Source organism: Dermochelys coriacea, chromosome 3, assembly GCF_009764565.3.
Source record: "Dermochelys coriacea isolate rDerCor1 chromosome 3, rDerCor1.pri.v4, whole genome shotgun sequence".
NCBI lineage: Eukaryota > Metazoa > Chordata > Testudines > Dermochelyidae > Dermochelys > Dermochelys coriacea.
Genome location: NC_050070.1, coordinates 190,403,871 through 190,425,787, shown reverse-complemented (window position 1 = coordinate 190,425,787; position 21,917 = coordinate 190,403,871). Strand labels below are relative to the sequence as shown.

The 21,917-nt window shown below is 41.1% G+C and overlaps 1 protein-coding gene across 6 annotated transcripts in view; it reads left to right on the top strand.

The window, feature by feature from the left end:
* The window catches only part of BCL11A (BAF chromatin remodeling complex subunit BCL11A), a 102,301-nt gene that overhangs the window by 68,649 nt on the left and 11,735 nt on the right, over positions 1–21,917 (top strand). For 3 of the 6 annotated variants that reach the window (XM_038393911.2, XM_038393907.2, XM_043511949.1), the window contains exon 3: positions 20,040–21,917. This exon is cut by the window's right edge. In XM_038393911.2, the coding sequence (XP_038249839.1) occupies positions 20,040–21,917 (1,878 nt within the window). Of the gene's footprint in view, positions 1–7,993; positions 8,189–20,039 lie in introns of all 6 variants that reach the window. The other 3 variants (XM_038393909.2, XM_043511950.1, XM_043511951.1) reach the window with 2 other exon arrangements.

The window sequence follows — 21,917 nt, the reverse complement described above, 5'->3', positions numbered from 1 at the left end:
ATTTTCTGTCTGATTATCTATCCCTTTCTTAATGATTCCCAACATTCTGTTCGCTTTTTTGTTTGCTGCTGTACATTGAGTGAATGTTTTCAGAGAACTATCCACAATGACTCCAAGATCTCTTTCTTGAGTGGTAACAGCTAATTTAGACCCCATCATTTTATATGTATAGTTGGGATTGTATCCAATGTGCATTACTTTGCATTTTTCAACACTGAATTTCATTTACCATTTTGTTGCCCAGTCACACAGTTTTGTGAGATCCTTTTGTAGCTCTTTGCAGTCTGCTTGGTACTTAACTATCTTGAGTAGTTTTCAGAGTAGCAGCCGTGTTAGTCTGTAGTCTCAAAAAGAAAAGGAGTACTTGTGCCATCTTAGTCTCTAAGGTGCCACAAGTACTCCTTTTCTTTTTGAGTAGTTTTGTATCATCTGCAAAATTTGCCACCTCACTGTTTACACCTTTTTCCAGATCATTTACAAATATGTTGAATGGGACTGGCCCCAGTACAAACCCCTGGACACCACTATTTACCTCTCTCCATTCTGAAAACAGACCATTTATTTCTACACTTTGTTTCCTATCTTTTAACCAGTTACCAATCTATGAGAGGACCTTCCCTCTTATCCCATGGAAGCTTAGGTTGCTTAAGAGCCTTTGGTGGGGGACCTTATCAAAGGTTTTCTGAAAATCTAAGTACGCTATATCCACTGCATCTCCTTTGTCCACATGCTTGTTGACCCCATCAAAAAATTATAATAGATTGTATTTTTCCTATAACAAAATGCTTATCCTGGTAAAAGATGGGGCCCTCTACAATCTATATTAGATGTTTAAAAAGTCCTTATTTTAAATTTTAATTGTTTTAATTCTTCCCCATCTGTAAAAACTTAACCCATGCCTAACACCAATTCTCTATTTCTTCTCTGAATGATGGTCCGTATTGTATTCCTCTGAAGGTTATGCGCATGTGCCATGTGCCCAGAGCCTGAGCTTTTAGGAATGGTATATATCTATTCTCCTATCCTCATGACAGCCAAAACTTTGTTTCTCACTACAGAGAAGCTAATGGGCCATATTCATCCCTGATGTAACTCCATTGATTATCTCTCCTACCCCAATATCAACATGGAAAAAGTCTTTTGTTCAATAGGAAATTATACACTTCCATGCTACAGGATGTATCAGGGCCAGATTTGGCCACTGGTGTATCCTGACTTCAGTCACCGTAGACTCTGATGGAAAATGCTCTTGGCAAAGTACCTGCCAGCTACCATCTGCTGAGGTGTGGGGAGAGGGCACCGGAGGCAAGTAGGGCCTAAAAGTGAGAGTCACTGACGAGAGGGGGCATGACCAGTGTAGCCAGAGGGTGTGCTGATTAAGCACATTTCTTCAATAGTCTCTTCCAGTGAGGTTCTCTGGCGCTTCCCATGTATTTTAAAGCTGTTTTCCCCCAACAACAACCTCAAGGGAGAGATCTCAGCCTACTGTCCCTTGGAGAAAATCCCTCTGGGGTGTCAGGAGCTTCCCTGGGAGTGTGGTTTACACCTCTCTGCTTCATCTGGCTACTAAGTTAATACATATTTGGATCTTCTGCAAGGTGTTTTTAATGCTTGCCAAATCTGCTAGTAACAGAATATTTGGATTGGGTTGTAAAAATTATTGGCATTAAAAACAGTTAAATCTATCTATATATCACTGCAGAAGTTCTGACTACAAGAACAGCAGCAGTGGGCCCAGCTTGCAATTTATTAATGTATGTATTACATTTGAGTTAGAAGGGGAAAGATCAGACAACACATTTATTTCTAAAGGCTGAGATAATGTAGAGATCTATGTGAAATCATTGCCGAATCATTTAGTGGTGGAAAATATCTATTAGATCATCTCATCCATTTCTCTGCCAATGCTGTACTGTTCCTGAAGGTTAATCTTCTAGTGTCTGCCACTGATTCACTGTGTGACTGTCGCATGTTACGTAGCCAGGGGAGTTTCACCATAACTTTCAGCTTTATTTCTTGCATTCATGCAAGTGCAAAGTAGATATGATATGCCACAACTCTGCTTGGCATTCACTTTGGATGAATACAAAAGCACACAACACAGTGAATCGGGCCCAAGGGGAGCAGGAGCAGGCTTTAAAATAGTGATCACTGTGTATGAGCAATAGATTATTTTCCGAGTTACACAGCTTTTCTATTTTAATAAGTTTCCAGTAACAATTAGATCATTCCCTAGACGAGTCACATGACACATTTCATTATTTAAAAATCCAAGTAGCAAGCACACACCCACACACACACACACACACAGAGCAAATAAACAAATCCAAAGCTCCCATTGCCTTCAGCGGGACCAGAACTGGGCCTTCAAGTTTAGTTTACCTGCCTGTATAATTTAACACTGAACTCTCCAATTGTTTCTTCACTTAGAGAAACACAACAACAATTCACTACTGGGCTAAGCAGTTAGTACACTGAGTCTTTTGTGTATCTGATTTATGACCTTCCCCCTCTGCAAATGTGGTCTGCAATAAAAACATGGACTGAATCTTGGTGCAGGTGCAGCCTCTGATACCTGATGTAGAAATCAGGAAGCAAAAATCAAAAAGGGGTTTCTGTTCCACAATTGCTGCAGTTTCAGTGCAAGCAAATCAGTCTCCGTAAAACACTTCCCTTTCTCATGAGTGTGGCTCAGTGAGATTTTTAAATAAACGAGTACCCTGAAGTTTGGGCTGAATGTGACACCCACTAAGAAAAAAAAATGGAAATTAGAGCTATTTATAGTGGTAAGCGAATGCCGATTTCATCAGCTTTTGTTTAATGTGAGGAAACACAGTATACAAGTACGGTAACCTTACTTGTAACTTCTTGCTTAAGCTGGCAGGAGTGATTGAATTCCCTGACACTGTAAAAGTCTGGACAACCCTGCCAGCTCGTGGAAGGTCAGTCCAACAATTGTCACATGGAAAAGCATCAAAAGCATGAGCTGTCGATAGTGACCTGCATTTGCAGAAAATCTGAGGGCTTTCTAATTAACTGAGGATCGCTAAATTAGAGCATAGCCGCTTGACAAGCCCCCCTCATATGCCTTAAGTGTCAAGGCGCAGATAATCATTACATCTAACAAGCTTCTGATTTTTAACAGTAGCTATGAGACTAAATCAGCTCATAATGGCTCAGTTTCAAAACATTTCAGTGCATTTTTCATCTCTTACTCTGAATTTATATTCTTTGTTTCCTGCTCAAAATTCTGGTGCTTTTTCCTAATTTCAGGTTTTACCTCACAATAGCTCCACTTCTCTTAGTCAGACAGCTCATTTGCTTGTCATTTCTCACACAGGAGCATCCGTGTTGTTTAGTCATGATTCTTTTCAACCAATACATTACAGATTCGCTCCATCCTTCCACCCCATAGCGAACAAGGAAGGGTTGCAGAGCTGATGTCATTCTGTAATTTAAAAAAAAATGTAGACTCAAGCACCTGTTTTGCAAGATGTGAGATGTAGTTTTAACCCTCAAAAATTTGGTATCTATAGATCTGCTGGGTTCTGATCTCATTCATTCTGTTTTTACACTGGTGTAACTCCACTGACTTCAGTGGAATTGCTCCTGATTTACACCAGTTTAAGGGAGCTCAGGCTCAGGCCCGCAGAATCTGAGCTTCTCCTTTCAACTTTATTCATAGTCTGCTAAGAGGATAAATATTTAAACTGGCTCCATCATGCACGCTGGAACAGCTGTACAGAAAGTGATGTGGGAACTTGCTGCTGACATGGTTATGTAACTCCCAACACTGGTAAAGAGACAGACATACGGCACGCGCAGAAAGATGGCAGGATAGACTCATATGTAAGTAGCAATAAAGATCAGATAAATACCATTCAAGAAGGAAGAGAGTTAATGAACAACTCTTTGGAACTTCTCTGCATGTGTTTATATTCAACTACTTATCTAGATCCTTGTAATTATTGAAATAAAATATAATAAACCACGATGCCTAATTTTTCTTCTAAAAAATTTCACAAAGTAATCAAATCCCAAAGTGCATATTGTCTTCCAGTGGCTTTATCAGTAAATCAGATTTTTACCATTTAGCTGCAAAAGTTATATTTAAGCATCCTTACTGTAATGTTTGAAAGATGAACATTTGTTTCAGTGGGTACTGTGCCAATCAATAATCTTCCAGTTTGACTCAGCTATCAATTATTGCTGCAATTATTTATCTAGTTGGATATTTAAAATGTCATCAGAAAGAGATGATTACATATTCCAGAAAGCAAGGCACTGTATAATCAGATGAACTGAATCCAGTTAAATGTAGTGTGGTACTAATTTATCCTTCAAAGCTGAATTCTGCAGCCGCAACTGAAACAACAGCTTTCTGCACTGTTGTAAGGAAACAGATCTTAACCTTGGAACACAGTATGTTATTGGGGTCGGGTAATACTTAGATAGAAGAGACCTTGCAAGCCTGGAAATTGAATCAGCCGTACTGACATAAAGAAGCATTTTTTAGTATGTTTTCATTGGATTTCATCTGCAAATCTATAAATAAGAAATTCTTCTCTTTATCTTCCTTTCTGTGACTTTAAACTCCTGAAGCACTGAATTTTCAAATGCCCCTTTTGTGTTCCTTGACTGGATATATGGTAAATACTCAGTGTGCCCTGAAAATGCAGTAAAGCTATAGGAATTCCTTCATTCTCACATTCCCTAAACCCCATGTATCCTGAGCATTGTATCATTTTCAACTTCAAGGAGTCTTAGATTACGAAGAGGAGGCAGAATAATACAAACAAGACCATAGAACTTTATAATATCTTTTGTCCTATTTACAAAGAAAAAATTAACAACTCTCCTAATACTCTGTTGTGCAAGTACAAAACCAGCTTCTGTAAGGGTCATCTGCAGCTCTTGCTGTAATTGCAGCTCCTTTAGTGACACTGAACTTGTTTAGGGACATAATAAGGCTTTGCCTTTCCAATAGATGATCTGTGCACAGAGATACTGATTCTGGGGACCTGCAGAACCCCTGGCCAAGATGGCCCAGTTTGTCAGATGGTGCCAGAGTAAACCTGGGCTGGTGGAGTCAGCTGCTGTCTTAGTGCACTGATTGGTGAGGAAGGGGAAACTGAAGCAGAGGAGAGGCATTACAAGAGGGAAGGAGAGATTTAGAGGATCTGTTTGGGAATGTGGGGGAAGAAGAGATTGAGAAGATGGGGAGGGTCCCAAGTTGTATTCACCCAAATCCTGAAGTTGACCCTCAATTAGAATTATGATCTACAAAAGCAAGCCCAATCTAGTCTGAAAAAATTAGATCAACGTTATTCTAAGGTGGGTATTTTACCGTAAAACTTTGGCACTGAGAACATTTAACTCTGTAAATTGAGTTCCACAGCTTGTTTGAGCTGCATCAGGGTCTGTATATATCCCAGAACTTCTCCCCACAGAATGTCACTTTTGTCAGTGCAGCTCACAATACCCATCTCCAGCCTTGGCGAGAATGTGGCTTTTGCAGCCACAATGGAGCACTGTGGGGCAGCAATCAGTTGCATTACAGCCAAGGGAAGATGTAATTGTAGCACGGGCATACCCACATTAGCTTTAACCAGCAAGTATGGGTAATGATTGTAGTGAAGACATGGTGGCATGGGCTAGCATCCCGAGTATGTATCCAGGGTCCCTGGCAGGCTTCTACTGGGGAGCTAGCTCATGCAGAAGTCCACACTGCCACAGCTTCACTACTAGTGTTACCTGCATTAACTCGATCAAAGCTAGTGTGGCTATACCTACCTGCGCTACAATCATACCTTCATTTGCTATGTAGACGTAGCCTTGGTTGTGGAATGCTCAGACATTCAGAACACTGCCTCCAGGAGTGGCAACTATTATGCTATGGATGCAATGGGCACTTTCCTTAGTACTGGTTTCCTAGTACTAGCAGTTGCAGAAGGGCAGTAGGGTCCTAGCCAAGATAGTCATGCAAGTCCTGCCTTGTGATCAAGTATTACAAGCAGCAATATTCCAGCTGCCTCCTGAGTGAGTGTATTGGGCTAAATTCATCTCAGGTGTAACTCCATTAACTTAATACACTAGGGATAAATTTGTTCTGTTATGTTTACTAACAAAATACAGTGTGCCATGCAACTCTATGCTTTAAAAGTGTAATACAAAAAGCCTCTTCATAGGTGAAAGAATTTATACTTATTTAACAGAATCTGGGATGACATTAGAGAAATAGAAAATGACATGTAAAGTATTTCAGTGCATTCTCTACAAAAATAAATAAATAAAGGCAATAAGGGATGGGCACTACTTCTATATAGATTTACTCCAATGTACTTACTCCAAGTTGCTCTAACAGTCACTAGTGGTGTGAATATTCCATCCAGTGTCTCTCACAGTGAGCAGAGATTGAGTGGTTTTAAAATGTCATCTCCGTTCGATTTCTCCAGGAGTGCCCAATGTATTGCATTAGCGTTTAATTGGGTTGTAAAACACTAGTAGTTATGCTGATTAATACAAAATCATGTGACTATGTTTCTGATCCTGTATTTGTGAGAAGATATTTTGTTATATATATATAGTACATGGGCTATTAATATAATTAATATAAATAATAATTAAAACTAAAATAACAGTATTAGCCGTTTCAAAACAAAATAGTGTAAAGGTTGGGACTTAAACTTTTAGAAAAAAGGGAATATGGAATGAAAGGCTAGACATCTAGATCTACGTTTCCCTCTGTGTTGTGCTGAGATGTTGCTGAGGTCAGAAAACATTGCATGTTCTTAGGTGTCATCATATATGACTTTGCACCTCCGAACAAAAACAGTTAGTGAAGGATGGGCATGACAACATGGATGTATTTCCTGCTTTCATGAGATAACTCAAGCCCAGAGGACCAACTTTTCTGGGTGCTGCCACTATGCATCTACATTTGTGAGTGCAAATGGGCCTTTGTGTACACACTCCAAGACATCCCATCTATTTGCACTTGCAGCATGCAGTTTGCCCATGTGTGTGAAACGGGAGCATTGACATTTTTGTGGTTGTCCCTTTTTACTCATGGCCAAAAATTTAGCCGATATAACTTTATGATCAAATCTTGTAGTCCTTCTATTGATGTCAATCAAAGTTTTGTTTTACTATAATTATTTGTATTATAGTAGCACCTAGTGATCATGACCCCTCTGTGCTGAAGGCTGTATAGATAGAGGCTGTTATAGATAGTCCTTCCTATGAAGAGCTTGCATTCTAAATGAACAAAACAAGGGTAAAGAGCCTGGCCTAATGTCACACAGTACGTGAATGGCAGAGTCCGGACTAGAACTCTTCTCCTGCATGCTAGTCTACACCCTATCCATTAGACCATACTGTCTCTTGAATAAAACTTGCAGCAATTAACTGTTAGCATCATTTTAATATGCATTTTTATGCTTTAGTATTCTATGCCTGGTATTCAGGTTCTGTACTATTGCAGTTAGAAGGGAAGAAAAGATTAAAGGAAAAAGGGAACTACCAGAAAGAAAAATAGGAAACAATTAATCATTTAGGTGTATGAGAACGAGCACAGTTATTTGGAACTTCTCTGTAACGATATAATTACACTGTATTTAAAAAGTGAATTATTAACTTGATTGTCCCTAACAGCCATTGGGTAAATACATAATTATGGACTGTTGACACAGGGTATTGTTTGCTGCATAATCGGGTGACGGCTTTGAAGGAGCTTTGATGCTCTATCGGGTCAAGGCTTACATGAGATTTCTTAGCTGATGGATCATTGACCTGATAGACCTGAAGGAGAATGTATCTGTCTGTTGTGTGTAGATCTAGCTAGAGGAGTTTTTGTTAAGGCCATTTGCGTGTCACTTTTGTTTAAAAGTCCATTAATTTAAAATGATTACAAATTTTTAAAGGAAAAAGAAAACCCATACTGGGAAAACTTAGTCATTGCAACAGTAATAATCATTTTTGTCTTTTTAAATAGCAAAAGTGATCAGATGGCATTAGGGACTATGGGCCCAGTCCCGGAAAATCCTTACTCATGCAAGTCGTCCCGTTAAAGTCAGTTGGAAGAGAGCTGGAAAAGAATCTGCACGTCAGGGTTTGATCACTTTGTGAATTATTTTAGAAGTCATAGGCCAGATTATATCAATAATGAGTTCTGCTTACAAATCTGATGGTACAATATAGTCCAATATTAGACTCTATAGTTTATATTTTAAATTAATGGGATTGCATATGTTGAAGTCTGTCTGTCTTTCTATATTATTTGTATTTCTCTGTGACCTTAGTATTTAAGTACAAACTACTTTTGTTTGCCAGATCTTATTTGTTTGAGAAATTTCTTTTACAATTTATTTCAAAGTTGAATTATAAGCACCAAATTGTTGTCTGAACCCACCAATTGCAATTTGCTTCCATTCACTGGTAATCGAAAAGTGAAAGATTTTGTGACACCCCCAAGTTTTAAAAAACACAAAATCACACCCAGACTGGTATCTTACTTGCCAAGTTGGATCCTGAAGCAGTTTTTTTTGTAGCCAAATAATAATCACCTTGCAAATGGTGACAGACATTGAGGTCAGGCCAGTATGACTGTCAGCCTTATGATGCTCCTGAGGGACAGCAGAAGCCATCTCCTCTTTGCCAAGACCTACAGCTCAAGCAAGAGATCAGTTTCAATTCTGGTCTTTGTGTAAAATTAGGTTTTAGTAGGTTTTTTTTTTTAAATGAGTAAGAAAGTATTTTTACACTGGAAGTAAAATGTCCACCCACAAACTTTCCATTTTTCCTGGAAGGATGTGATCCCACACACATTGGAATGGACTGGAGTCTTTCCATTGACTCCAATGGGCATTGGATCAGGCCCAAAGCTAAATGTATGCTTATTTAAGCAGCTTTTTTCCTCTGCTGCTATGTGAGGTGTAAACACAGGTTACGTTTCTTGTGAAAATAATTCTGATTCTTCTCTCACACCAGTTTTACACCAGTGTTTTTTTGTTAACTTCACTGATGTTACTCCTGGTGTAGGGCTTGCACCACATCCCACTGACTGGAGGTCTTCCCATTGCCTTCAGTGGGCTTTGAATCCAGACCTTGTGCTTGCGGAGCTGAGAGGAGAAGTGGACCCATTCACTTTATCGTCCATAGGGTTCTTGCCCGGTTGCTCTTTGATGATGCTGAGTCGTTGTTCTTTTGGAAAGAAGAGATAGCATTAGAGGGACCATATCCATTCCTTGTTCCTTTTCCTAGCCCTTCTCCCCATTCTTACCTTCGCTCCAAATAACTCTCATTTTTCTTTCCAGGCTGTTAGACTTTAAACGTATGGTAGGCGATAGGTTCTGTTTTCCTTTGACCTTCCCGAAAATGCTGCTGCTGTCTAACTTTAAATAGTAAACCATTATCAAACTGCAGCCCGACTCCTGCATGGCCATACCCCTTTAACTTGGAAGCTGTCAGCCTCTTCCCCTACAAAAAGAATGCCATAAGGGCTGTACCTTAAATAGGCAGAAGTCTGCTTTCCCTGGACAAAGGTAAAAGGCAGGGGAGTCCGGGAAAATAGACTTGCGGCTGCTTGAGCTGTTGGTGCTTGGGTGTTTATTGGATTGACTTAGGAATTCTCTGTTTGGATATTCTTCAGGGAGTTGCCTTACTGCAAGTAGCATCCTGTCTATTTGTGTTCCCATTCCACAGAGAAGGAATAAAAGGCATAGTCTTTCCTACCTGTGCCATGTAAGCCTGTTTTTTCCTCCTAATGAATTAGTAGTAGTTGTTCTGCAGCACAAGTGAAAGGCACTCAAATACTATAGTGATAGGCGTGGCAGAAGAATCTGAACAGAACAGAATAGTAATACTTTATGCTCTGTATGAGAGAACGCCAAATAATACTGTCATCAGGAAATGTAAAGAGATATAATCAGTTTAAAAGTAATATTTTGTTTAAATATAAAATCCTTGTTTGCTAAGTCATCCTTCCAGATATTAAAATAGAAAGATAATTACCACCATTATTTGCTTTTTTATCATTTATGCCGCTTGTATTTTTTCAGTTTGGACAATGAAAATAAAATATTTTTAAAACTGGTCAAACCTTTTCGCACAAAAAGATTTTTTGGTATATAAAATGGCCTTTTTTGAGAATGAAACATTTTTCAAAAAATTATTGAAATTATCAAAATCTGCGACATCTCTCTTGAAATTTTTATTGAAATCATTTTAGAAATTTTTCATTTCACAAAATCTTGGCTTCTAGTAAGAAGAAATGAAATATAATTTCAGATAATTAAACATTTCAGTAATGATTTTGCTGTAGACCTCAATAAAATATGGATCAAAAGGTCATGGAAAAGTTCATGGAAAAACAAAACGTGGGGCCACTTTGACTCCTACAAAATGAAACAACTTTCAAATTTTGACATTTAGCATAAAATTGTTTGTTGTTTTTCAGGCATTTCTACTGCTCAGTTTCACTTTTGTTTATAATCAGTTACTAATGGACTTTACTTTCCGATTCTTGTAGTTTTCTTTTTATATATATACACACACTAGAAACTATACTTGTTCATCCTGATCTGGTGCTGCGTAATTTTCTCACGTGTCTTACTTGTGTTTTTCCGTTAACATTTAATGATGATGATATTAATTAATAGACATGATTCACTGCGCTGTTACACCTGTGTTGAAGTCAATGGAGTCATAATAGTATAACAGAGTAGTGAATCAGGCCCAATATTTACTAAAGGCCCTCCTGCCAAAAAATACGGTGCAATACAGAAATTATAAATGTATAGGTTACAGAGAAATGACAATGTCCCTCATCTAAATCAATGCTGCTAACTACTAGGAAAAGATGGGTATTTCCCCTCAGTGCTTACAAACAGAAGTAAGTTGCAGAAGACACAGAGGGTACATCTAAGATGCTGTTGGGAGCATGCCTTCCAGCCTGGGCATGCCTCCACTCGAGCTAGCATGGTAAAAATAGCAGCTTGGATGTTGCGGTATGGGTGGTGGCATGGGCTGGTTACCTCAACTCGGTCCTAGAGGGGCAGCTTGTACTCAGGCAGCTAGCCTGTGCCACTGCCTGTGTTGCAGTGTCCACACTGATGCTTTTGGTGAGTTAGTGTATGTCTGGGAGGCATGGTCCCTTCTGTAGTGTAGACATACCCAGATTGAACGTATTTATCTTCAGTCTCTGTTAGCTTCCTGTGTCCCAGTAGTTCTAATTCTGAAGTTTTAGTTGAGGGATTTCAACAGCATGCATTTCCAAAGGAAAAGATATTTGACAAGCCAGATGGAGAAGAGATGAATCAAATACAAGTGGTAACAATTAACTCTGTTTCCCCTCCACCCTCTTAAATACTGTAATGATCCAAAATTTATCAGCCTAAAAGCAAGCAATCATTTGATATTAAAGCAGAATAAAGAAATTCTGGTTTAGATTTCAAACTGTTCCTCAATTTTTTTGTGAAGAGGGGAGGAGGGTAGAAAAGTATTTGTTATAATTTTCACATATTCGAGTCCCAGTAACATTCTATTTTTTGCATATCTGATAACAAAAGATACATGTGATCTATGCAGGAGCCTACAAGAGCAACACACTATTGTAGTAACTTACTAGTACATAACCTTGTGATGAAAAGCACCTTGTCCTATAAACCCCAGTTTTGCTTGGCAAGTGTACGTTTTATGAGGAGAACAAGGTATATTTTGCACTAAAGGCCCCACCACTATGTAATGACAACTCTTTCATGTGCTCTTACTCTAAGCTCATAGAAAACATGCAAAGGCCTCAGTTGGTGGGGGTTCATTGCTTTTGGGAAATCAAGCCTTGTCAAGGTGTTTCCAGTTAGACACCAGAAAGTGAGTCCTCCTCCCCTGAAAAAACAGCCTCCTTTTGAAAATTGAGACCACAACATTTGTCCATGATCAAAACACATTTTTTTCCTTTCATAATCCCCACAAACCAACCACAGCAACAGAGCATTGTACACTACATCACTGGGGCCTGACACCCTTTTACATACCCTTTAGACTTGGGAAATTGGGAACTGTCCAAATGATCCTGGCAGACCTAATTCTGATCTCATTTACACCAATGTAAAAGTAGAGTGAGTCTGGAGTCTCTGGCGCTACTTCAGATTTCTGCCATTATCCTAAGAGGTGCTGAGCACAAGTCCCACTGAGACTTGGGTGTTTAGCACATCTCAGGGAGTTGGAGAAGAATAATTTTTCACAGGTTCATGTGTGGATCTCACCTCTCCCCGGGTTTCTACAGCATCCTCTGGAGCTTCGTACATGGAGAGGTGGGTTGGCTGAAGGCAGGTCCTGGCATTGTCTCCCTTGGCACTCAAAGCAAATGCCATTGTAAAGGTTACTGAATTCAGGCTCTGTTATACTTTCTGTGCCCTCCCCTCAGTGGGATACCCTTTCATGTCTCAATGGTTGAAGAACCCCAGGCAGCACCAGCTGCAGTGGAGCATGGGGCTGAGCTGCTATTCCTTTTGGGGCCTCTGGCCTAGTCTACACTAAAAAGTTAGGTAAACCCAGTTATGTTGCTCAGGGGTGTGAAAAATCCACACTCCAGAGCAATGTAGTTAACCTAACCCCTGCTGTAGATAGCGCTACATCAATGGAAGAGTTCTCTGAGGGAGGTGAATGGGAGAACCCCTCCCATTGGCATAGGTAGTGTCTACATTGAAGCGCTACAGCTGGCTGCTGCAGCTGTAGTGTTTCGCGTGTAGACAAGCGCTCAGAGTCAGCATGAAGTCACAGAACCCCAAATGGTTTGGGGGCTAGAGCCACTGCTTCTTCTACAGAGGGGCAGACCCACTCCACCAATAGAGATAACTCTAGGAAAGGAGAACCTTGCAGTGGTTTCCTCAATGTGCATCCCTTTTCAGGATGGGAGTTACTGGGATACAGTGAAATGGTTCTCCTACTGGGATTGTGGAAATGCCAGGCCTACCTGTACCAACTCATTTTCAACATCTTCCAGAAGTATAGAGTCCCAGATCCTGGTCCGTCTGGAGTCTGGTAGATTTGCCATTGACTTCACTGGGACCAAAATTTGCCCAAGGGGAAATGGGCTGTAAATGGAATGCTTTGCAATCTCCATAGGCACATAGTCTGTTCCTCCCCTTTTACTATCCTCCTTTGTGTTTTTGCTTGTGAAAACTCTGCCAGATGATGGACTGAAGTTTGTATTTCTTCTACTATAGTGTATTCTGGAACAGAATGTGGCCAGCCCATGTGATGCCGTATCATAGGTTGTGTATTGTGTCCATGTTAAGTGCCCTAATTTGGGGTCCTGCACAAATTAACTTCCGCATTGTGGATGCAGAACCTCCAGTCACATCGACGGGACCCCGCATTTGTCATTTCATTATTATGGCATGTAGAATGTCCAGAGATGCGTATGTGCTGTGATAAGCTTTTATGGATCTAGCTTTTACTTTTAAGAATTGAAGGAAGTGCTTCCCAAGCCCACTGACATACACATGCATATTATTCCATTACTCACTTGGCACTGGAAGCATTCATATGCCTAGCTCCAGATGAAATTTTTTCCAGCAGTGGCATCTAACTGACAGCTTCTCTTCCTGCCTGGCTTCTTCCCCAGCTCCTTCTCTGGCTCCACTGCTGGTGGCTGTGGACATGCCTATGGGTCTGGTTCAGAGTCAACTATATTGTGCTGCTGGATGTCAGCTTCCTTTGACTCAGGTAGCAGTGTAAAGCATTTGCATTTGCTCCACTAAATACATTTGTGAGTACAGCAAAGAATAAATGTCTTTTTAAAATGTCTGTTTAGTGCTAAAAGCAGATGCGCCTTCATATCTTATTGAGTAAATGCATGGACTGCCCTTAAAGGCACTCAAATGCCAATATACATTCTAATCACTTGTTAACATTTTTCAGATCAGGAGTTTAAATCTGTCACCCACACATTCCCCAGTTAAATCACCTCTTTATTTGAGGGGGAGGTCAAGGACTGAAGATTTGTTATTATTTTAGGGAGATGGAACTATTATTTTAGAAATGCTAAATACTGTTCTACGAAAGTGCAATGCAATTTCTTAAGATCTGTAGCTAATAATTACTGGATGAGATGTAAAATAAATAGACAATTGTCTTCAAGTAAAATATTTATTTGATATTTTTCTAAAGAAATTGGGCCAGTGATGTTATTGGGCCAGGGTTGAATTTAGCTCATTGTGTTTATTTTTTATGTATAATCCCTGCAATACAGTAATTCTCCTTGTTGTGGGACAGAAGAGTTTATTTCATCAGTGAACAGTGTCGCAGACAGCCACAAAGCCACAGAGCAATATACCGGCACTGCATGGTGCTATTTGCGTCGGTGCAGCATGTCATGGTGACCTGTCATCTCTGCTGATGCAGCAGTTTGATGTAAACCTCACAATGCAATATCAAGGCCTCTTACCACGATTCTTTTGTTACTCTATGCAACTTCCTTGTTCACAGTGGGCTAGATCCTCCACTGAGATGGAGTTCTGCTTGGTGCAGTTGCAAAGTGGGTAAGGGGGAAAAGGTTAGCTACCACATGCTAACTTTGTGCTTCCCAGAGTTGCTGGGTCCTCTTTGGCCACCAGCTTGAGTTAGAGCAGCCACTTAACTACTCTAACTTAGGTTGGCATGTAAGGGCCTGCAAGGGGCCATTCTGCTGTCCGGGAACACTGGAGAACAGCATGATCCGGCCACACCCCCTCCCACTCCTAACATGCCCTCTACATCAGGAAGGCTAATGGGAGGGGCACAGCTCAGAGAAGCTATAGCATAAGCCAGAATCTGGCCCAGTATCTCCTCTCTGTCGTCATCCCGTTAGAGGCTGTGAAGTGCTTCTCTTCTCTCTCCCTCCTTCTGTTTCTTTGGTAGGGCAGGGAAAAACCCAGCTGTCTCCAGTCCATTGAGCCAACACTCTCTGAGCTGTTGTGTGTGTTTCTGATCAGCACTCTGTTTGCTGTGCCGGAGACTCCACCCTGGGACTTGGATCCCACAGGAGAGCATACCAGAGCTCTGGGAGCCCTTAGGCTGGAGATCATGGTTTCTCCATGGCACAAGTTATAACGGAAGTGGCTCCTCCTCTGAAAATATCTTTGCAGAAATATGTGTTCATTGCCGCAGAGCTGAACTCAAAACGAGTGTATTTTTAAAAAAATCATGAAAGAAATTACAAAGGTTTCTTGTTTCAGTTTCACAAGTTCTCCTGAAAACTTGTCTGGGTTAGCAGTGGATTAATACAGTAATCTTTCCACACTGACTTGGGCTCAAGTCCTGCATTTGTCCAAGGTGTGTTTAGTGGAGCTCTCTCTCTACACTATCCTATATGACACGAAAATGGGGGTATTTCTGCCGATCTCATCCAAATCAGTACAAAGCTGCAAGATGTAATTGCAGCATGGCTTTGCATGGGATAGCATCATGTATCACATTCGCAATTCAGTGCCTGAACCAGCCCTCAGGTTTTGTGGGACTTCTATCCAGTTTCCTCTTCTCATATTCCTCCTCTCCATCATTGGAGATTTTTAAGAGCAGGTTAGACTAATACCTGTCAGGAATGGTCTAGACCAGGGGTGGCCAATCTGAGCCTGAGAAGGAGCCAGAATTTACCAATGTACATTGCCAAAGAGTCACAGTAATATGTCAGCAGCCCCCACATCCGCTCCCCAGCCCCCAGTGCCTCCCGCCTGCCAGCAGCCCCCACCAATCAGCGCCTACTCCCCTCTTGTCCCGCAATCAGCTGTTTCATGAGTGCAGGAGGCTATGGGGGGGGGGAGGAGGAGCGAGGGCATGGCAGGCTCAGGGGAAGGGGCAGGGGCCTGGGGGAAGGGGTGGAGTGGGGGCAGGGCTTGGGGCAGAGTAGGAGATTGAGCAGTGAGCACCCCCCAGCACATTGGAAGTTAGCATCTATAGCTCCAGCCCCGCAATCAGTGCCTAGGTAAGGAGCTGCATATTAACCTCTGAAGAGCGGCATGTGGCTCCGGAGCCACAGGTTGACCACCCCTGGTCTAGATAATACTTAGTCCTGCCATGAGTGCAGAGGACTGGACTAGATGACCTCTTGAGTCCCTTCCAGTCCTATGATCCAATGATTCTATGTTTTATGATCACATACTCTCAAATTGCTGCCTTTTCTCATGCCCGTATCCCCGCCTATCTTTCCCTTCCTAGGCTGTGTTAACTTCTCACTTATATGTGGGATTTCATGGTGTCTCTAGTGACCCTAACAGGGTTGACTATAGTGGGACCCATTAATGTGAAGATCCAGGCCATGCCTTGGCCCAAGGACCCTCAGACTTCTGGTCCAATAACCTTTTTGTTGAGGTAGGGTTGATGGGAGGCACTGCTAGAGCATACTGAGGTCTGCCAGGGTACTGCAATAGTGGCAAGGCAGAAATCCAAGAGTGCCTGGAGCTGTTTGATTTGTTGAGCAGTGGCCTTTGATTTGTTTGGTTGCTTTGGCTAGGTTGGATATGGGCTGCATTTAGGTTTAATCTGTCACTTTGTCCCTCTAGTGACCATGAGCTCTGCATAGGGATGTCAGAACAGCGGGTAACTGGAAACAAATTCAGCCATAACCTATCTCTCTTCAGATTTAGCCTGAGAATGGGCACCGAGTAATAGTTTAGTGCATGTATCCTGGCCAGACCAAGAGCACTCTCACAACACCCCCAGACCCAGGTTTATTACAGGATCACCAATAATCTGAGTGGCAGGAGGTGCATAGGGTCAGTGGGGTATGCACTGAGAGAATCCTGGTCCCACCCTGTGATACCCTTAATGCACCTCAATGAGTTGGAGACCTTTAGTAGTATGACTGAACCCCATACGTTTTGGAGGTGCAGGATTGGGGCCTCCTTGATTCCACTTGTGGTTCTGGCTTGTCAGGGGTGTGTAGAAACAAGGGTTTGGCCTGACTTGTTTGTTCACTTTTTTATTTCTAGGTCTTGATTCTGTCACCCTTATTAAGAATGAGTAGTACCATGCCCTTCAACTGATCGCACTAAAATGAATGGGTCTAACACATGAAGTAAGGTACTGCTTGGTGTGAGTAAAATTGGGCCTATAATAATTGAGGGAGCAGGCTTTGGGGCCTGTTCCCACTCCTACTGAAGTCAATGGGAGTTTTGTCATTGACTTCAATGGGAGCAGCATAGTGTCCAAAAACAGGAGCTTAGCCTGACTGAGTGGGAAACTCGGGACTTCTAAGAAAATAGGGACTTTTGTACCCAGAATGTGGTGGTTTAAATACAACTCTCACTCCTTTGGTGGTAGTATGTGGATTATTGCCATAATTCTCATAGTTTGGCAAGCCTGCATCAGACTGGAGCATACCTCTTGGTGGTAATATGGTCAGTCAATAACCTTCATTATTAATCAAGCACTAATAGACAAATTAGAAACTGTGTTTCTTCAAAGCAGAGGTAAATCACTGGTGGATTTTAACTGTTTCACTGCTTTGTCTTATTTCCCATTTTATATTGCTCCATTGAAAATGTTAGATTGGTTAAGATTAGACAAGTGATGTAAATAAGCATTACTTTAATTTTAAATTATTATCCTGATAACTAAACATGAATGGTGAATTGAAAACTTGTTTTTCTTCAAAGCAAATGAAGAATAATATTACATTTTACACTTCAGTAAATCAATGTAGCCCTAATTTTGCCATGCAGGAAATCAATTCTAGTCTTTATAACAGTCGAAGATGTTATGAACAAAGTAATTTTGCAAATGATGGCAAGTAACACATTTATTGATGACTGTACTTTAGGAATTTAGAATTTGTGAGCACTATAATATAATGTACTGCACGGGAAGGAGCTGAGTGAAATACAGATTATATGGTGAAACTGTAATGCATCATTTGCTATTAGTGGACTGGTAATAATTACCAGTTTTAAAGCAGCTTTTTCCATGTAATCTTTAGTCTCAGACGTAACAGCCCTTCTCATTGACATTATGATTACACTAGCTGCCCTTATGATCTAGAATATCTAGTTGATGGGAATACTAAAATGTGATAGTGAAAACTGTTTGTTGTATCCTCATTATAAGATTAAATGCCATTTTCTCTGACCTAAATATATAAAATAGAAAAGCAGGGTAGCATTATATTGTTAGCATACTGTAGCCTGATCATGTAGCTTGCGGTATATTGTTAAAAATTTCCACTTTATGACAGCAAAATAAATGAAATTTTCACATTTAAGTCTTTATGAGCACAGGAATGTGAAAGTCCAATTGAATTTTGTTCTATTTCCAACAGATTTAAATATTTATCTATGCCTGTATTCACAGTACACGCTAAACACCGTAGTACATTTTATTCAAATGCTGGCTTCAGTTGAAGAATGAAATGTTAAATATTATTCCAAGGGCTTTTTAAGTGACTAAAGTGTTAAATGCCTGCTGTCAGTGGTTGAATCTCTTTTTACTCATCCAATTCAGACTGTCAGACTAAATATATAATAATAGAGGAACCTGAAGGCACCAAGAAAAACGGCTATGGGTCACTATAGCCAGAACTATAGGTTGCCTGTCTGTCATATTCACAAATCATTATTCAATACATTATACAATAGCCTTATAAAGCTTTTTCTTTTTCTTCTTTGAAGTGAGGAGGAAAACAAGAAGGTTGCTGATAAAATGATACTAATGTCGAAATTTTCTTTCCAAATCTTTCTGTGGTCCCTCCCTCTCCCTCCACATTAGGCAACTGTTTGAAACCTAATTTAGGCATCTACCATCTAATTTTGTAAAGAGGTTTTAACCACGAGTGGGTTATATTGAGTGAGATTATAAATGTAAAGTAAATTACAGGTCAGACCAGGAGTACATTATGCAGTCAAATACCATTGTAAGCCTGGCTTGTTTTTGAAGTTATATTTTTGTTCCGGAGCAGACCTCAAGAGCTTTTGTTTTTAAATCACTAGCTAGCAACTCTATGAGAACTGTCAGGTTGGACTGAACATTAATTTTTGTTCTCATCTTTGTTCTAATTTCAATTTACCAACAGTTATCAGTGAAAAATACTTACTCTGGAAAAACGGGATTATTCTTAAAATTACATTCAATAAAAATACACTTGCTTCCTTCAGATTTCATATGATCTCTTGCCTACCACCCTCCAGAAGTCATTCATTTTCCTTATTTTGTAATATATTTAGTTGTGGCTGCTTTCTTGTGCCATTATTAGTTAGCTTTTTGTTTAGTTATTTATTAATCACTTCCTCTTTTATAACGTCCGGGTTATCTCTGAAAATAAATGATCATGAATTAGAGTTAGCTAGCTACTTGCCAAAGTGGCATTTACCATCCTCAAATTCTTTTCAGGGCGAGAGAAATAATGTGACTCCAACAGGGCGTGCATCCAGGCCTCTTGGCTACTGTCCAGATATTTGACTAGCTGAACTGCATCTTTCTGTTTCTTCGTCTTCCTTTTTTCTTTTCTTTTTTTTTTTCCCACTTGAAGCTGACACTCTGCTAAGGGCATGAGATGTTGTCTAATTTTCTACACATTGTTAGTCCCTCAGAATAATGAGGAGGATGATAATTTAACATTTATCATCTTCCTTAGCTATCGTTGCACTTTGGGCTGCTTCTTTGAACCAATGTATATGTTTTTGCATTATACCTTTCATAAAATTATTTGTAATGATTTTTTTTTTCATTTTAAATATTAGTGAAGTAAGATCAAGGTATCTGTGGAGCCATAATTAGAATGAATTTACTGAATCATCTTTTTGATGGATCTTTAACACTATTACCTGTTCACATACTCTTCTGTTTGTTAGGGAAAGAAAAAAGGCAGGAAGTCAGTTCAGATTTGATATGGTTAAATGTGCAAGCTCCCCTCCCCCATAACTACTCATTAGTAGATTTCTGTTTCTCCAGTTTAGATTTAATACGAGGGGAAAAGAAAGATTAGAAAGAAAAAGCCAACAACCATCAATCATTGATAAGCAATTCAGTGATTAAACATTTATGTTGCTGTTGGTATTATTTTGCAGGTAAAGATGAGCCCAGCAGCTACACGTGTACAACTTGTAAACAGCCTTTCAACAGTGCATGGTTTCTCTTGCAACACGCACAGAATACTCACGGATTAAGAATCTACTTAGAAAGCGAGCATGGAAGTCCCCTGACACCTCGGGTTGGTATCCCATCAGGACTAGGTGCAGAGTGTCCTTCACAGCCACCACTCCACGGAATTCATATTGCAGACAATAATCCTTTTAATTTGCTAAGAATACCTGGGTCAGTATCAAGAGAGGCTTCAGGTCTTGGAGAAGGGCGTTTTCCACCCACACCTCCTTTGTTTAGCCCTCCCCCCAGACATCATTTGGATCCACATCGCATAGAACGTCTGGGTGCAGAAGAAATGGCTCTTGCAACCCATCACCCTAGTGCCTTTGACAGGGTGCTGCGACTGAACCCCATGGCTATGGAGCCACCAGCTATGGATTTCTCCAGGAGACTTAGAGAGTTAGCTGGAAACACCTCCAGTCCACCATTGTCACCAAGCCGGCCCAGCCCTATGCAAAGGTTACTGCAACCATTCCAGCCAGGCAGCAAGCCACCATTTCTGGCGACACCGCCCCTTCCTCCTCTTCAGTCAGCCCCTCCTCCTACCCAGCCTCCAATAAAATCCAAGTCTTGTGAATTTTGTGGGAAAACATTCAAGTTTCAGAGTAATTTAGTAGTACACCGTAGAAGCCACACTGGAGAAAAACCCTACAAATGCAGCCTCTGTGACCACGCATGCACTCAGGCCAGCAAGCTAAAGCGTCACATGAAAACACACATGCACAAGTCCTCCCCCATGACCGTCAAGTCAGATGACGGGCTCTCCACAGCCAGCTCCCCAGAGCCTGGAACCAGTGATCTCGTCGGCAGCGCAAGTAGTGCTCTCAAATCTGTCGTGGCCAAGTTTAAGAGTGAAAATGACCCCAATATGATTCCAGAAAATGGGGATGAGGAAGAAGAAGAGGATGAGGAGGAAGAGGAAGAAGAGGAAGAGGAAGAGGAGGAGGACTTAACTGAAAATGAAAGGCCAGACTATGGCTTTGGCATTAATCTAGAAGCAGCCCGTCACCACGAAAACAACTCCAGGGTTGGTGAGGAGAACCGTTCTATGCCAGACGTCATGCAGGGGATGGTCCTGAGTTCCATGCAGCACTTCAGTGAGGCTTTTCACCAGGTCCTCGGAGAGAAACATAAACGAGGGCACCTGTCTGAATCTGAGGTACACAGAGACACTTGTGATGAAGACTCAGTAGCTGGAGAATCAGATCGCATTGACGATGGCACTGTTAATGGCCGGGGGTGCTCGCCTGGTGAATCTGCCTCTGGAGGTTTATCTAAAAAGCTGCTCTTGGGTAGCCCCAGTTCTCTGAGCCCTTTCTCAAAACGCATTAAACTTGAGAAAGAGTTTGACCTGCCTGCTACAGCTATGCCTAACACAGAAAATGTTTACTCCCAGTGGCTGGCTGGGTATGCTGCCTCTAGACAGCTAAAAGATCCATTCCTCAGCTTTGGAGACTCCAGACAATCGCCTTTTGCCTCTTCCTCAGAACACTCCTCAGAAAACGGAAGTTTGCGCTTCTCCACGCCTCCAGGGGAGATGGATGGAGGGATCTCAGGCCGCAGTGGCACAGGAAGTGGAGGAAGCACCCCACATATTAGTGGCCCAGGCCCTGGAAGGCCTAGCTCAAAAGAGGGCAGACGCAGCGACACTTGTGAGTACTGTGGGAAAGTCTTCAAGAACTGTAGTAATCTCACTGTCCACAGGAGGAGCCACACAGGCGAAAGGCCGTATAAGTGTGAGCTTTGCAACTACGCCTGCGCCCAGAGTAGCAAACTCACCCGGCACATGAAAACACATGGTC